The 18,928-nt window shown below is 38.4% G+C and overlaps 1 protein-coding gene across 1 annotated transcript; it reads right to left on the bottom strand.

Annotated features, from left to right (window-relative positions):
• Positions 1–866: 866 nt before the first annotated feature.
• Positions 867–18,050, bottom strand: SAMD7 (sterile alpha motif domain containing 7). Its single transcript, XM_039864992.1, has 7 exons — positions 17,950–18,050; positions 16,560–16,684; positions 13,131–13,209; positions 11,333–11,961; positions 10,143–10,264; positions 4,248–4,358; positions 867–1,145 (listed from the first exon to the last, which is right to left on the bottom strand). The coding sequence occupies exons 1-7, from the start codon at positions 18,048–18,050 to the stop codon at positions 951–953; spliced, it is 1,362 nt and encodes a 453-aa protein (XP_039720926.1). The 3' UTR covers positions 867–950.
• Between the last annotated feature and the right edge of the window lie 878 nt (positions 18,051–18,928).

Raw genomic sequence — 18,928 nt, 5'->3', positions numbered from 1 at the left:
CATTTCAAATGTAAATTTTAAAATAGAAAATGCATTCTCACAGTTAGAAATTAAAAATGTATAAGAGAGTGTAGAGTAAGTCTCCTTCACTCCCCTGTCATCCAGTCCCCTCCTTGAGCAAACTTGTATCTGTTTCCTGTGTATACTTTCAGAGGGTTTCTGTTAGATGTGAAGTTGAAAAAGTTGGACTCCGAAGGGTGCAGGCAGAAAGCTGCCTCAATCTTCTCCCCTCCACCTTGCCAAGTCAAACCTGCTTTGCAGAGATAATTCCACTGCACCCTTGGGTGAAATCTGAGGTGGGTGTTATGACTTTTCATGTCCTTCTCAGATAACGAAGAGTCCTCCAGTTATTTTTAGTCATAACATAATTTCACGTCAGAAAGAAAATGCTGAATAATAGTCAGACTACAAACTTTAAGGTTAACTTGTCTGCCCTTCCTTAGCTTGGGCCTCTGTCAGCCTGGAAGGCTGCAACAAAAAAGGTGGAGACTTTCTGGCCTCCAGCTTCTCTATTTCTCTATTTTGTACTTCATTTTCTCTTCTGTCTCCTGTCTACTCCTCTGGGTTGCCTTTGTGTCTCTCTGTGTTGGGGGATGGTGAATGAGTGAAGAGAGAGAAGGATGCTCCAATATGCCATCCTGGCACGTACTAGTGCTCTTTTCTTCAGTATTTGCTCATTTGGCTTATTCAGAGATCTCGTTATGGAAACATCCAATGGTAGCTTTTTTGGTGTTTGCAAATTCTCTCCTTCATTAAACTTTTGTTTCCAAGGATATGCCTCCGGCTACTTTGTGCTGAGGTCTTGGGCAAGGTCTCCTCCAAGACAACTCCAGAAGGGCTGGCTTTCTCTCCCTCTCAGCCTCCATCTGGTCCTGGAAAACCCTCATGCACCCTTCAGAATGTCCTAGACTCTGGAAAACCGACTAAGACTTTTTTGCTCCTTGGGGGTTTTAATTTCTCATACTATCTCGCTCGATTCCTTTAGGAATTATTATATCCTGGGAACAGGGACTGTCCAATGTATCACCCCAGGAATTAAAACCCAGAAGAGAGGATGTATCTGCTGGTTGATCAAAGGCTTGTTTTGTTTGAGTAGGAAGTGAAAAACTTTTTTTGTAGAACATACTTTCCACATGCTGAGATACCTTTGAAGACAAAATAATTATAGAAATTAAGTCTGTGAATTCTTTCAATAATCCAGTGTATTCTACTTAGCCACAGATGGCAGGGAGGCTGAGGTAATTTCAGGCATGGGCATATACATAGTTGTGGGGGACATGTTTCTAGGACATGGTGGGCTTTTTCTTTCTCTTAGAATCATAGTGTTCACTGTTGTAAAACTGGATATCGAGATGGTAGAACTTTCCAGTTCCCATTCCTGGTTCTGCTATGTTTCATCTGCACACACGGTTATTCTCTCTCAGTTCACTCTACCTCTCCCTTTTCCAGTCGTCCCACAGGCACCCCACTCTACCTTCACCAATACACAGCTGGTCCTTCTCCTAGCTAAGGCTGTAGTTTTTTGTTTTTTGTTTTTTTACTTTTATTTTATTTTATTTTGTTTATTGGGGTAACATTGGTTAATACAATTATATAATTTTCAGTTATACATTATAATTTGACATCTATATATTCTAGGCTGGAGTTTTTTGGGCAATGTCAGCACACAGCTGGCCGTCAGTCATCTTTGTGTTGAGACATAAATGGGGCTGTTCTGGGATTTGGTACCCCAATACTAACCACTGGGTTCCTACACAAACCTGATCCTGAACAGCACTCAGGAGATTTCTATGTTATTAAATTGTCACAGCTCCAACCCAGCTTCCTCCATTCTAATAATATCCAAGTTCTCAAATTCCAGTAACTTTCTTCTCCTACCCCTGTTCCTTCTAAGTCTCTGTTCCGGAGAAGGGGTTTCCTTCTTCGTAGCAGGGCTCTCTGTAATAGTGTTGCCCTTGATTCCCATTTTGGAGATTGAGGCTTTGTTATCTTATCCACAAAGATATCTTTTCTTATCTGGTGCACTCCTGCCTGCTCGCCTCCTAGGTCTTCCAGATGTTACTCAGAATCTCCCAATTCTGCCGCTTCTATTGGGCCCCTGAAAATTCCCAGTCCCTAGTATCCTACAACTGTTTTGCTGGGTTGAATATCTGGCATCAGCTGGACCTGCTCTCATCAGCTTCTATGGGAGCCCTGTCCTGTTGGGCTGGCAGATGGGGCATGGATCTAACAGCTCAGCTGAGCTTCATGGAGGCACTACACATATCAGATGGAAGCACAATAAATGACTACAGCCTCATGAACAGTAAGTGAGGAAAAGAGTAAGAATGATTTGGAGTTGGCCACATTGTAAGGTCAAAAAGGGGGGGTGGGGCGAGGAATAAATCAGAGCCAAAGAAAAAATTGTACAGTGTCACCGTAATTATGCCAAGAGATATAGTATTCTCACTAAAGAAAAATGTCATTTAAAAGTGAATGCCCTATTGTACCATTATACCAATGTTAATTTCTTAGTTTTGACAAGTGTGCCACATTTTGTAAGATATTAACATTAAGAAAAGCTAGGTGAATTCTCTGTACTATCTTTGTGACTTTTCTGTATCTAAAATTTTTTCAAAAAATTACATTGAAAAAAAGAATACCAATAGAAACATTAAGTATTTGCATTAGACACAAACAACTTCTTTACCCTAAAACTTTTAGGCAGACGAAAATGGTTTTTGAAGGACATTTTAAAATCTCAGCTTCTGGAATAAATATATATAATAAAAAGGTGCAGCCTTGTGTAAATTCTGGGAAGAATTAGTTGATGCTTCTCGGTTTTGCTTCAGGAAACTCATTCTTTGAATAAATTTTGACCTATTATGGGCCTTGCATGTTCTAAGGATACATCCACAAAGATATCTTTTCTTATCTGGTGAACTCCTGCAACAAAATAGATAAACTCTCTGCTCTCATGGAACTTACATTCTATTGGAGGCAGAGGGAAATCAATAATAAACATGAATATAACAAATAAATAAATTATGTTGTATGACTGGAGGTGATAGGTGCCATGAAGAAAAAAAAAAAAGAAGAGCAGAAAAAAGGGATTGTAGTAGTATGCATGAGGGCTAGGCCATGCGCAATTTTAGATAGGCCGATCAGAGCAAGCCTCATTGAGAAAGATGAGAGGAGCAAAGAGAAGGGAGATGAGGGAACAAAACATGAGGATGTCGGGGGTGGGGTGGGAGTGAAGAGCATCTCAAGCAGAGGGAATGTCCCCAAGGTTCTTGATTTAATCTCATGTTGTTTTGAACAATAACATGCTTTCCAGGCTTGTAGCCTAGGAGGAATAAGCTATGCCATTTAGCCTAGGCATGGAGTAGGCTATTCCATCTCCGTGTACGTGTACTCTGTGATGTTTGCACAACGACCGAATTGCCTGATGACGCATTTCTCAACAGTATCCCCATCACTACACTGCATGGGACAGGATCATTCTTTACCGTTTTGTGAATAGGTTCTGGGTGGGCAAAGGCAGAGCAGGGAAAACAGTTAGAAGGCCAATGCAGGAATCCAATGAGATGATGGTGCCTTAGACCAGAATGAAGCAGTGAAGGTGGTGAGAAATGGTATGCTAGAGCTGGCTTGTTTCAGTCTTGAAAGCCATTTGTTGATTTTTTAGGGAGTTTACAAGCCAGTCGTTAAACATGCCATTATTAAAAATTAAATTATATAAACTTACAATTAAATACATTATATTGAAAACTATAGTAATAAATTCTCAAAACTCATCACTTCTTAATTGTCTTTACTTAATTTCTTTGCTATTATCATTTATTATTATCTCTGCTATTTGTGTCTATTCTATCCATATGGTGAAAATACTGTAAAGTGGGGTGCTGCTGTGCATCTCTTCCCATTTCTGTATCTAGTGACATTACATCAAGAGTTTGTCAGCCGTGGTGGAAGTATTGACACTACAGAAATTGGCAAGTGCTACAAATCTGGGTTCATTTTGTTCTTAAAGAGAAACATTTACCAGCACACCACTGCTTTGTGCCTTTGCAATTATGCCTAGGGATATGTGCTACTAATCCATCTAATGTTTCAGGTTCCCTCACTTTTATCACTTTCCTAGCCACAGAGCGGAAAGCTTAATATAGAGGATAACTAGGTATTATGACTATTACAACAGGATAAAAATAACACACTCCCTTGAGTTTTATACCATCACTACACACTGTTACGAAAAATCATCATACCTGCGACTGGATCTTAAGCGCCGGCCCTAGCTTTAATCCCATAGTGCTTCGAAGATGCTCCTCTGTGAGTAATGGCAGAGTTTCTCCATCGATTGCATGATCTTTAAACACCTTATTAAACACAAACGGTGTTAACTTTGCCTAATTTTTTTTTTTAATTCTTGTTTTCCATGCAAGTAAGTTAGTTTTGGAGGAAACATTAAGACTGCTTGAGGATGACACAAATTTTATAAAATTTCACATTTTCAGTTACTCTCTTCTGCGCTCCAGTAGCACATTGTTCATGCTCTTTAATAACCCTTGGAGTACATTGTAGTCCTCTGTTTAAAGAACTCAGTTCCAGCCTGGAATAGCTAATATTTGAGTGCGCACCTAGGTCTCATTTATCAACGTACCTGTAATGCGGTGGCTGGCACATAGTAGATGTGCAATAAATGTTGCTGGACAAATCAGTGAATGAACAAAGTCTCAGTAAAGGGATCTGGGTAATAACTGTCACAGACAAATGTCATCTCTCACATTTACAGGTGCACTGCCTCCTGTCCACTGCCTTAGCCTAATGGCAGAGGGAGGAGAGGAAAACGCAGATGGGGCTGTCATGCTGGCCCTTTCCAGCAGGGCCTGTCTGACTGTTTAGGGATGTGACCTTTCCTTCCTTTCTTCCTCAAATGGGGGAGGCTGCTAGTGGACAAAGATTCCAGGCAGATGCTGAGATGGACAGGAAAAAACTGAGTGGATTGGTAGCACCGTCATTTCATGATCTCCAACTTCAACCTGCCTGGCAATCCTGTGTTTGCCGACCAGCTTTCTCTTCTTTCTATTTCAAGCTTTCTTCACACTCCTCGAATTTTATTTTATTTTTCTCTTTTTGTAAATGTTTTTCTTTGACTTTTAACCATATGTAATACTAAGCTTATAATACCTTAAGTCTTTTTTTTTAATTAATTAAATATTTATGATGACATTGGTTAACAAAATCCGGTAAGTTTCAGCTGAACATTTTAACAGTAAGGCATATATATATTTACATTGTGTGTTCACCTCCCATAGTTAACATTTCTTTCTGTCACCATCTACCTTCCCCGACCCCACTACTCTCTTGTAACCACTAGTCTGTTGTCCATGTTCATGAGTCTCTGTTTGTCCTGTTTGTTTGTTGCTTTTAGGTTTATATTCCACATATAAGTGATATCTTCAAACTTTAGACACTACAGAATCCTCTCTTATTTTCAACAGATCATATAACTTCCTAATTAAAAAAAAAGAAACCAGTAGATAAGAACTTCCTCTAATTATGCCTAAAAAACCTAAAAACATATTTTCTCCCTCTATCCTCATATGGGAAAGTGGGGTCCCTCACTGTTGAAAGACAATCTCTCCACATATTCTGGGTCCTTACCCCTCTCACCTTGGGGCCCCAATGAGTAAATAATCCCCTCTGTTGCCTTCCATCTCTCCTCCTTGGCAGGCTCTCTCCCATTAGCACTTAAGCAAGTTTCCACCATTATACAATAAGCAATAATAATAATGAAAATATACAAACCTCACTCTGCCTCTAGATACTGCCCCATGCCTTTCATCCCCTTTATAGCCCAGTCTCTCAGAAGATTGTGATGCTCCCTGTTTCCATGATCTTACTTCCTAGTCATTCCTCAGGCTCAAGGAGTCTTCATCAATCTGCTCTCCTCTGGGTCTCCGGTGACTCTGTTATTACCAAACCCATGAATATTTTTCAATTCTCATATTTTTTAGGCTCATGCCCTCTCCTTTGCAGTCACCTTTGTGGCTACTGTTTCTTTGTCCATCCTTCTGTGTTAGAGTCCCTTAGGTTTCTGTCTCAGGTCTTCTTTTTTCTTTCTTCTTTGTCTCAGTCTCTCTTGGCTTCAATGAGTGTCTCTCTATGCTGCAGGCTCCATAATGAATGGATATCTTTAACTTGGAAGTTGGATCATGCCAATCCTGCCTCTTAGAAAGTGTTCTCATCTGTCACCTGCAGTATTCCTGCCCTGGATCAAACATGATTACTGCTCATCTGAGGAGGCTTTCCCACTAGTCTTGCCGCCTTCGACCTGTTTTCATAAAAGCAACCTAGTGACCTTTTTGAAATATAAAGCTAATCATATCACTCCTGCTTAAAACCTCAACTGCCTCCAGGATAAAATTATAATCCTTCACTGGATCTTCGAGGTTCTTTGTGACCTAGCTCCTACTCCCACTCTAGTCTCCTGTCTTGCCATTCTCACCTCTCCCACCTTGCCCCTGGCCCTCTCTGTGCCACTAGGAGCTACTCTCAAAATCCCAACTACACTAAATTCTCTCCGGCTCCTAATCTCTGCCTGGAAATTCTTCCTTTGCCTCTCTCCCGCCTCACTTCCTCCCTCAGCTGGTAAACTCGCCATCAGGTCTCACTTTCCTTGCCTCTTCCTTTGAGAAGCCATGAGGCCTTCCTGTATGTTCCCACCAGGCCTCGTTCCTGCTTTCTCATAGCACATTCTCACTGATGTAGAATCCCTTACTAGCATCCCTCTTCTGGACTGTAAGCTTCCTGAGTAGAACCATGTGTGTCTCATTTCCACAAGGTGTTCCTTGCAGGTGTGCCTCAAGACGCACTGAAATCTAGAATCTTCTTGGGAAGCTTCTGTACCAGGAACTTTGTGTTCTAATATATTTTACTTGTTTACAAAATATATTTATTAAGTAATTATTTCCTTTCTTATTTTAATTAAGCAAATCGTAGAATGGCTAATGCAAATTAATTTGAGCCAAAGCAAAAAAGTTGACAGCTTGGGTTAGTCTTATAGCCTTCTCTTGTGGAATTGTATGATCTCTCTTAGGTTTTTTGAAATAGAATAACTTACAGATCTCTTTAACCACTTTTAAGAACTCCTAGGGGCCCAGGTACCCTTGACTAGAAACCATATGGCCCAATATCCTCAATGTACAGTAGTTATAATGGAAAGAGCTAGATTTGTAGTTATATACACATTTTTCAAGTACTTACCCTTTTAGCCACCTCAGTTTAATTCAGCTGTAAAATAGGGTTAATATCTTCCTTGCAGAATTATGGTATAGACTAAATTTAAAAGATAATCTATAAATGATGTGTCCAGTACAGTGCCTCACATATAGTCCATGCCTAACAAAGACTACGTATCATTATTGATTTTTTGTAAATGAGAGAACAGCATAGAAAAGGCTAAGTGAGTTTCCCAAGAAGCACAGCTTGCCATTTAGAGAAATTATAAAATAACCCCCAGTTTATGATTCTGATTCATAATTTTCCCTGCTTAATTACACTGCCATTCAGAAAAGGGCTGCTGATGAAAATATTTAAGTATATTAATGGTGGACATTTTGCTTTATTTCTCTTTCCTTAGTAGGGATTCCAGTGAGCAGTGAAGGAACCATGAGTGAGCACCAAAGAAAGAGAAACCACAGAGATAAATTTTCAGACAGAGGTTGGTGGTCAGCCAGGATCTGAAACGCGAGAGCTGAACCCTGAGCCATGATAGATGAACCCTGGGCCTGGGGCAAGGACACAGCACATGCCACCGTCTCTCAGAAGATGTTCCATCCCCTCGTTCTCACGAGAGCAGTTTAGGCCAAGAGCACCATATATATGTGCATATATTTTTAGTAACTTCGGTTATTTTTAGAGAGAATGTTTTATCTGCTCGGTTCTTTGAACTAGGCATTTACTTAGAAAAAAACAAAATGTGTTACAAGGTCTCCTGGATGTCCCTAAGCAGTTGAGCCACCAGCCCTCTCTCTACATCTATTTAAAAGAATTCATTCGTAGAGGGATTTTGGGTTTTAGTTGTAGTTATTTTTTTTCTGAATTTCTCTGTCTACCTACAGGAGGCAGGTGGTGGGAGGTGGCTGACTAGGCACCTAAGGCAGACGTGAGGAAGAAGAGGGTGGGGTACAGTGGGTGTAACCTGACTAGTCCAGAGTCTGTGAGTAAAACCCAAAGGGACATTTATGACAATGGTTCTTGTGAGGGTTGTGCACCCAGTGGGAGCCAGGAGATTCTGTTTCTGTACCGAACGCAGTCACTGAGCATGGCAGCGTGGAGCCCAGCAGAGCCGCGGCGTTCTTGTAGTTGCTCTCATCAGTACAGTTTAAAGCACACTTTAACAAGGAAACGAGAGAAGGACTTGATCCTAAACACATTTGCAAAACACCTAGAAATAATTATTTCTGCTTCTTGGGGTGGGGAAGGGAATACTGACCTCCTATTGGTGAGAGATAATGAGTCAGCAGAGTTTGGGTATTTGTGTTTTTGTGTTTTTTACGCACCTGTGAGAGGACATTTGAGATGATAAAGTATGAAATGCATATAACATTATTTATTACAAGAGTGGTTGTTATAAACTGCACTTTTATGACTGCATCGCTAACTGATTAAGAATAATGAAAGTTCAAACAGATTCAATCTACCAGAAGTCAGCAATCACATGTCCATTATGCACGAGGTTGGTTGCTTCTTTCTAGCTCTTATCAGAATTGGGTAACTTCATTGTACAGTGGTTGATATAGCACTTGATAAGTGACATAGATAAATTTAAAAGGTGATTCATGACAAAAAATAAAATAATAAGGTTATACTCATTAAATAGTAGACAATAGAACAAAAAATTTTATCAGATATGCAAAAAGATAAAGTAGGTGATGAAGAATACAACTTGTCTCAAAAGTAACTTGAGGTTCTGTTCTCTCTAAGAGTCTGATATAGTGATGAAATTAATTTATTGAGTACTTACAAAGTGCCAAGCACTCTTTATTGCTTGCAACAACCTTTTGAGAATGTATTATATTATCCCCATTTTACAGGTGAAAAAACTGAGGCACAGAGAAAAGAGGCAATTTGTCTTAGGTCACATGTCCAGAAAATGAAAAAGTCTGAATCTCAATCTGTATTTTCTGGTTTCGTAAGCCATATTCTTAATTACTACTCTACATAATCTTTCCATAAGTCTCACTAACAGAACAACAACAAAAAAGGAATTAACAGCATTACATAAAGGAAAATATTATCGCAAAACTAAGATCAGTTAATTATGATGTTGTTAAATCAGAATGTCAGTTAATTATGATGTTGTTAAATCGGAATGTCTTTTTCTTGCTTTCTTTTTCTTTAATATATAAATCAAAGACAATAATACCAGACTTAGTAGGCACATCGTTGCTTGGAACTGTATTATTAAATCACTTGAAAAAGTAAACTATATGCATGAAAATGAAGCAGTGACATAAACTTCGAAAACTTGCCAACCCATGATTTTTGTCACCAATTTTCCTATATGAATGAAACTAGCCTTCATTCCAACTGTCTTAACATCACTGTAATTTTTTTAAAAGTAGTGTTTACCTATCAGATTGAATTATATGTGTGTATGCATTTTTGTATATTGCTTCAGCATAAATTTAGAATTAAAAATATATAATTTCCAGCTTTTCAGATCTATTGCCTTCTTGTCCTTTTTAGAACAAAGTATATATTCCCATTACCTGTTATGAGTAGCCAAAACTACTTGTATCCAAGTATATGCCCCTAAAATGTTTGTTACATGGATGAGTAGAGAATGTAGTAAACATTTCCCATTATTTTTACATCTGTGGCTTCTGAATCTCTCAACCTGGGGAGACGTCCCACCTCTCTAGAGTCTTGTTGAAACATAAACTAAAGCCAGACACTGGCTTTCCCAGCTGGGGTGTGGGCACATGACCCAAGCTCCATCACATAGAGGCTCCTTTCCCAAAGTAGCCAAGGGCATAAAAAGGGGAGATTACTAGGAATACTCTCTGGGGCGAAGTTTGACAGAACTCATTATGGAAAAAAATATATATTTCAAAGTGTCTTACTTTTATGAAAATACTTAAATATTAGGTCACCTGAGCATAGTCTGAACAACCCGGAAGGCCACTGATGAAATTGTGCACATCACTCACTGTCCATTTCTGAATATCTTCATCCAAGGACAGATTCTCCCCAGTTGTAACCAGTGTGTGTGTTCCTTTAAAATGGAAAAAAAAATTATTTTGTGACATAAAATTTCCAAAAAAAAAGAAGGACACTAAGAGTACAGTTTAAAGTATAATTACATTAATTTCCTCATATTCTATTACCACAGAGTGATCCTTTTATATAGATCTATACATAAATTCCCTAAAGGATATCAAGAATTATTGAAAGATGTTTTCTAAGAAACTTAGCTGCCTCCTTTCTTTTCTTCCTCTAAAGGATCTTTAATGACAGCATTATTTTAACTAAACAAAGAAGTTCCTGACTGCTCCAACTTCTCTAGATTCCAAGGGAAATGCCCTGTAGATTTCACTCTCCAGCTTAACATCACTATGATGTCATGGGGTTTATCATAACACATGTTATGTGATTTATCATGCTCCCTGGGCAATGCAAAAATTTAGCCGCATTTTCATGAAAATGGCAAATTAACACTTTATAACAGAAGTAGTTGGTCTGGTGGCTAGATTACACCACACCCCCAGACTGAATTTCTGTTTTAAAATATATTTATCTAAAGAACTTCTAGAAAACTATTCAGTATTTTTTGTTGTTGTTTTGCTTCTTTTTTTTTTTTTTTTTTGGAGATGTGCTTCAATATGTTTAAGTTAGGTTATATTAACAGTAGTGAGCACTAAGAGTTAATGCTTCTGTTTAAAAGTCTGATTTTTTTCTATACTTAAATAAGAGTAGATAGAATTCATATTTTAAAGCAAGAAGCCCCTTTATTTTAAAGTGTTGAAGAAATTAACAGCAAATTAAATTAAAATTTTAATGAAAAATTCTGGTAGGTTTCCCCAGCCTTCCTCATACTTGCCTTCCTAGCCTTTGCTGAAAATTTTCTATATGACAATATACAAATAGAAATGAGTTTCACTGATATGGCTTCTTGGAACTAACTAGTAAAATAACTTCGAGAAGAGGTCATTCTAAATAGGATTAAAAAAAGGAAGGATAAAAAGAAGCATTATGGTTATAGCTCACTATGTAACTACTGAAGGACTTTGTGACCTGTGGTTCCCAAGAATCTGCCACTGGCCATTGGCTCCTGCATACCTACCCGACAGAGATGGTTGAGAAACTGGAGGGTAAAGCCCATTCTTTTCACCACAAGCTGCAAAAACCTGCTCTGAAGCCTTCTCTTTCCCACTGTCCCAGGCCTTTGCTTCCAGAGAAGAACCATGTGCTGCCCAGGGCTTTCTATGGGTGAGCTCCAGCTCTCCACAGGTGTTGGCAAGAGCTGTAGTTGGCTTTTCGTTGGTTTCGCTTGACGGCTGGTTGCTGAGAGCTTCGGTTTCAGCGTCTTTTGCATACTCATCCTCTTCGTAGGGGATCGCATGAGTCTGACCGAGGGTTTGTTCTTCCGCTTGACTTTTGGAATGCTCAGTATCATTGTCTAGAACTTTCTGATTCCCTGCACCTCTCCTGAGACGACGACATTTCTGCCCCCAACTCTCTAGAAAGCGTGGACTAGTTGCCGTTAGCATGGGGTTTCCCTGAATGTTTCTCAGGGAGCGTCTGTGCAAATGCATGTCACTGGCAGGGAGCATGCTCCTGCTGTGGCAGGTGGCTGGGCCAGCAGAGACACAAGGGCTGTAAAGGAATGGTAACCCAAAGCCTGCTAGCCCCTTGGGATTCATTTTTTCTATTCTCCTTTGCTGATAAATGGCATGCATTTCCATTTCCATCCTAAAAACAAAACAATACATTTTATACAATCCAAGAAGTATAATTTTAATGGCCCTCTGCCTTCCCTAAGATAGCACCTATTTTTCCTGTGAGTCTTCACATTACTTACCTGAAGTATTTTGAGGGGAAACACAAATCCCCAACAAAGCCACCGGGAAGGAGAGTTTGGAGTAAGATCTGAGGGTGAAGGGCATGGCTGACTCTCCCAGTGGAAGTCTGAGGCCAGTCTTTAGAGCCTTACCTCTGGCAAATTTACCAAGTTTGCCTGTTAAGTTTCTATATGTTTTTATTGTAAATTAATAATGCAGCACAGGGTAGTTTCTTGCCAGAGATTAATCTTTAAAGAGATTAAAATTCTAGGAAGAGGCTTTTAAACCCTGCAGTACAATTTTAGTGGGACTCCAGAGCCACAATAAGTCAATGCAAATCTCGACTGTTACAAATTAATTTAAGTGGCAGGAGTAGAGGAAGAAGGAGAGGGAGGGCTCGTTTTTGCTTACTTTACTTTACTTTGCTTATTGGTCATCACCTGGACCCTTTAGGGTTCAGTAATAAGAGAATCGACTCTGATTCCTTCTCTCTCTCCACCCTACCATTAATGCTGGCTTTCCTTTCTCCTGGTTGCTACAGATGAAGGATACTGTTGCATTGACATGGGGCTGTCTGGACTCTGATGGCATTATCTGAAGTGGGGTTGGCAAGCTTGGCTCCTATTTTGATCAAAACTGAAGTCATTGAAGACAGAAATGCCAATATGAATTTCGGAGGAATCACAGCGAGGCATTTAGTTGCCAGGCATTGACAAACTATTATGGTCTATAAACTTAGCTTAGCTATGTAATTTCTAATCTTGCTTTTATCCTTAATCAACCTGTATACATGTTTGTATATGTTTCTTTTGTAATATCCCTGAAATACTTTTGTAAGTAATCAGAGTACGTGTATATACATATATATGTATATATATATATTCAGAGTATATATATATATATATATATATATATACACACACACACGAATATAACAACATACGCAAATATAATAAATGAATAAATGTATATATAAAAGTATATATATATTTATATCTATTTACCTATCTTTCTAAAACAAATGAATAAATAAACAAATGAATGAATAAGAAATAAATTTTAAAAATACTGTTGTGTTACCTGGCAGTATGCTGCCTTTGAATCATTTCATTCCTTCTGGCCATTGCCTTTACTGATTCAGGTGGTAAAATGCCCCAACCTTAAAAAAGAAAACAGCCATTCTATCCACAAACAAATTAACAACATCTACTTGAAAATAATAAAATAAAATACAATGATTTAAAAGAATATCTTTTAAAAACCACCGTTTGAGCATAACATTGGAAACAACATCATATCATTGCTGTTTAGCAACTCGAGTCGTTTTGGTGATGGCATGATAACTCTGAATAATTTTTTTCTTTAAGTTTGGGTCTCATGATTGGTGAGATTTCCTGTCATATTTCAAAAGGAAAAAAAATGGAGTGAACTGTGGATCTCTTGATCTCTTTCTTTTGAAGTAAAAGTTGGTAGCTTTTGTTATTATTGTTACAAAGAATTTGTTGACTTTCAAGAAAAAAATGTAACTGAGTGCCGCTTCCTGATGCACTAAAATCCCTGGAAATAAATGCTTGATTTAAGTGGATAAAATATAAAGTTCTCTATGGGGACATTTTGTTGTGTCTGAGGTAAATGCTTCTCCTAAAACATTTCCAATGGAATGTGCAGCAATTACATTCTTTGCTCATGTCAACCTTTTAAAACATTTTGAAATAATGGCAGCATCACCAGAATTCAAGTCTCTATTCTTGCCTTGGTAACTTCATACTATATTGATTTTTTATTTCTCTATACTCCGAACTCACTTAGAGTCTATAGTGGTGCTTCTCAAACCATCTATGGTGAAGGAGCATTTTTTTCTTTTAAAATTTCCAACTCATCATGAACCAATACTTTTAAAAAATAATAAATTATTTTTTAGAAAATTGAAATGAAAACAATGACATATACAAGCATAGTTTTAAGATATTAGATTGACAGACATAAAATAACCTTGTCAAATTACCATAAATTTTTCTAAGCCCTGACTCTCTATTTATGCATTCATTTGTACAAATACTTCCCAGACCAGCACAGGTCCGCAGAGCACACTCTAACCATAAGAGATGCACAAATTGTACTTATTATATGTAGTTTTGTTCAATGATAATTTTCCAAGTTTAAATCTGTTCCCCAACAAGAGGGTAAGTATTATGAAGTCTAGAACTGTTTCTTTTACTTACTCTGTACTAAGCTAGTAGACCTCATTAAACTATTAAAAGCAACCTATCTTGACATAAACCATAAGGTATCTTTTTTTTTATGAGATTCTTTGTCATTTATAAAATTCAGAGGTTAGATGAGATGACGTCTAAAAATTCTCTTACTCCAAAGCTCTATATTTTTACAGTTCAGTGGCTTCAAGATATTCTCCTTAGATAGCTGCCATGAATGAAATTGCCAACTCATGGCGCACTGCCCAAAGATGAAGAGAAAGTCCATGTGAGTAGTCCAGTGTACACAGCACAGTTCTAACCATGTGGATTTTAGGACCCTCTGAAATCTGGACTCATCAAAACTATTTCAAGTTTCTCTCTCTTTCTGAAATAGGTGACCTCAAACTTAGCGTTAGTCCAGCTGTAATAAGTCACTCCTTACTTAACATCTCAATTTGTGAAATACACTCTTGTCTTAGTTTCTATTGTACTAACTTATTTAGAAGCTCAGTTTCTATAGGAATGAGTCCCTACCTTGCCCTTGCTTACTCTCCTACACCTCGGCCTTGAGGAGGGAGACTGACCTATGTCCCCAAGACAGGTGATCAATCTGCCTGTTTGTATCCAAATATTGGCAGCTTCTGGGTTCTTCATCACTAAGAAGGACACTCTGAGTCTCTCATGTTTTTATCTGTCACCACATATAGATTTATTGCGATCTTGCTGCCAGGTGGGGCTTCCATCCAGGATCAGCTGTGGCACCTGTCTTATTTGATCCCTAGGCCACTCCAGTGGGAGTGTCTAATTTCATATCTGGCCCTTGCTCAGATGCCTAATTTCATTGCAGTGGGTCCATACACTGTGGTAGCTCAAATCCAGGCAGGCTCGTATCTTCACTGGCCCTGGGATCAATCCTATTTCTTTTCGGGTCAGGCTTTTCACTCACATTGTTCCTATCTATTGAGAGTTGTTGGAATTGGGAAGCAGAAACAAACAGAAACTCATAAATATAGTTTTGGGAGATAAGATGCATCAGTTCGATCTTCAGTATTGTGAGGAAATTCTCACCCATTAGTCTCTCTGGAGCCCCAACCAGTCATGTTTTCACTGTTACCGCTCTACTGAAATGGTTCTTACCAAGATTGCCAATGATCTCCACACAGCTAAATCTAATAATGTATTCTCAGTCTTTACCTACTTGATCTATGAGTGGCATGCTTGACGCAGTTGCTCAGTCTCTCCTTAAAACACTTTCTTCTCTAGCCTTCTAGGCTTCCATACTCCCCTGGGTTTCTTCCTACCTCACTAGTTGCTCCTTTTATTTCTCCCTTGCTTGTTCCTCCTCATCTTCTTGACCCTGTTGATATGTCCCAGGAATCGTTCTTTTAACTTCTATCCACACTCACTCTATAGATAATCTCATAAGTCTCATATATGTTGATAACTTCCAAAATTATGTCTCCAGGCTGTCTCTGGAAGTCCTCTCTGGACTTTAGCTGCCTTCCTGACATCTCTCGTTGATTGCTAGGTATCTCAATTGTAATATGAGCAAAACTGAGCCTATGATATCTCTCTTGCCCCAAGAACTGTGTTGTTCTCAATATTCCTCAACTCAATAAATAGCAACTCCACCTTTCTGATTGTTCGGACTAAAATTTTTGTTGTCAGCTTTAACACTCTCCTTTCCTCACATCTTAGATCTAAACTGTGAGGAAATCCTGTTGTTTCTACCTTCAAAATAATTACAGAATCCAACCACTTATTATTTCTACTGTCACCACCCAGGGCCAATCCATCATAATCGTTTAACTATTCTAATTGTCCATTAACTCCCATCAGTTTATCCCCAGAACTTTGGTCCTATCAAGTCAGTTCCCAACACGGCAACCAGAGTGATCTTGGTAAAATGTAAGTCAGACCATGTCACTTCTCTGTTCAAACTCCTCAAAAGCTTACCCCTCCTACTCAGAAAAAAAAGGCGAGTCCTCATTATGACATATCAAGTCACATATAAACTTCCCCAAGCCCCTCTAACACTCAGATTTCATCTCCTCATGGCCTCATCAGCTCCTTATACATAAGATAAGACAGATTTTCATGTTATTCATCAGTAAATTGGTGGTTGGAAAAGTTAATTTACACTTGGTCACAGTGGTGGAACCATGATTTAAATCTATATAGCAACTGCAGAAATTATAAGCATTAACACTACACAGTTCTACCTCCAAAATTCAGCAATAAATTTGATGGCAAGCTTTTTGCAGTTGTCTACTTCACAGCAGCTCCACACACGAGAGCTATCTACCGCTCATACCTGAGTAGACGTGATTTGACAACATGTTCGGCATATTTGCATTTGGTAGAACAGAGGATCCAAATTGAGAAGGAACACAAAACTGTCTTGGGTCATTTGGAACTACAGTGGAAGGCAATAAATCTCTAAAGGAAAAAGATATAATAGATAAAATGAGGCTGGAATTGTACAAAATTTCCATTGCAAAGCAGTGAGTTTGTTTTATTGCCATATGGGATTCTATTATCTCTTCCCAAAATGAAGTATAGAAGTCTTGCAATATATATTGGTTTAAGTAGAAATATGCTAAGAAAGATTAGGAGGAAGGACTCTACTAAGGAAGAATTGACCCAGCTGACAACACAACAGAGAAAGCAGGAAAGTTTTGGCAACGGCTGGAAAAAAAGATCTAATCAAGTCCATTACTGCTTTCTCATTTTCCATGACCAACGTACTGTTCTGACCGCAACATTATTTTCTCATTTAATAGAGATATTTGGCTTGGGTTTTGCCATCTGGGATCAACGCTTGACTACCTGATGGGTAATTGATTTATTTTGCCAAACTTCAGTGATCTCTAGAAGTCCAAGTTTATTGTTTACTCTCCATGAACAAGACTAAATAATGGATTTTACTTTTTCCTCAGAATGTCAAAATACTCTAAAGAGGGTAAGATTGGAAATTGCCATAGTGTGCACCCTACATACCGATAATATCACTTTCATTGAAAAGAAAGAATTGTTCTATCACAAGAAAATCCAGGGTGCCCAATTGTCATTAACTGAATTGTGTCCCCCAAATCTACATGTTGAAGTCCTAACCCACAACGTGACTGGATTTAGAGATAAGGCCTTTAAGGGTAATTAAGGTTAAATGAGATCATAAGGGTGGAGCCTCAATCCAACAAGATTGATGTCCTTATAAGAAGAGGAAGAGATACCAGGAGTGCACACGCACAGAGAAAAAGGCTGTGTGAGGACGTAGCATGAAGGCAGCTGTCTGTAACCCAAGGAGAGAGGTCTCACTACAAACCAACCCTGCTCACACCTTGATCTAGGACTTTCAGCCTCCAGAACTGTGAGAAATAAATTTCTGTTGTTTAAGCCACCCAGTCTGTGGTATTTTGTCATGGCAGCCCTCCCAGACTGTACTAATGTTTGCACCTGCACAATGCCTGTCACATAGTAAGTGCTCGTTCGCTATTTGCTGAGTATGTCAAGCAGAACTCAAAAGAGAAGTAATGGGAAGTATATTGAAGGTATGGCCAGTGGAGTATTTTGACTTGAATGACTGCACCACGGTTCATTGAAATAACAGTAGACAATAAAATAACACTCAAGTTAACATCATTTGAAAACCTAATGATTATCCACGTTCTCCTTTCACCAGAATATTACATTGGAGGAAATACCTATCCACAGTCGGAGGTTCAAATGGTGAGGGAACCAGTGGGATCCTTCGCTGCCCTGATGCTGTCAGTAAAGGGTTTATAGCCATTGTTGGGTTTATCATCAATACCTCTCGCCACTGATGGAGTTCTGAAAAGAACCAGATAGAGCTATGTTAACAAATAACTACTTTGTGAGAACTATTTGAATTATTTTTAAACACAATGAACACCTATGATATTTTCCCAAAACTTGGGAAGACTAGCAATACCAAGCTTTCAATTGCAAAACAACAACAACAACAAAAACCTCCATTGTAAGCACCCAGATACAACTATAGAACTCAGTTTTATCCATGTGCTCCTGTAATTTGTTACAGAGTCCACAGGTAATACCATACCACACTACAAGCAATAATAAAATTAAACCAGCCCTGCAAGATTCCAGAAATACCAACTTCCTTTCTTACAACTTATTTTGATTTGTATGTTTCCAGAAGTACAAATGCAGATATTCTCCCATATATTTTTAATCATTGGAAAAATATTCCTTAGTTGATTAGATTAAAACAACAAAGAAGGGGGAAATCTTCTTAATGACTGAAAATTATCTAATTAGAAAGGATACAGGCCGAAAGCATGAGACTGTATTTAATTAGATCAAGTAACTGAGTTATATTCAAACACAGAAACACAAGGTCTCATAACTTTATCTTCAGAACTTAGCAAAAAAAGAGGCCATTGTGAAAGGGATAATATTTCCCCTTACTTTTTTTTTTGTTAATCATTAATGTCCTTTGAATAATTTAAGTAACATACAAATACTAGTTAAGTAGGTCATTTTAGCTTCATCTTTGTCACTTAAATAACAAACAAACCAAGATACCTACAACTATGTTTGAAAAAAAAGAAAATTAGGAAGAAAATGTTCTGCTTTTCAAAGTGGTGATCTTCCTTTCATTCTTTCTTTCTTCCTTTCTTATGTGTATATTTGATTTAATTT

The sequence above is a fragment of the Pteropus medius genome, unplaced genomic scaffold, assembly GCF_902729225.1.
Source record: "Pteropus medius unplaced genomic scaffold, Ma_sr-lr_union100, whole genome shotgun sequence".
Lineage (NCBI taxonomy): Eukaryota > Metazoa > Chordata > Mammalia > Chiroptera > Pteropodidae > Pteropus > Pteropus medius.
This window is presented reverse-complemented; position numbering and strand designations above follow the sequence as displayed.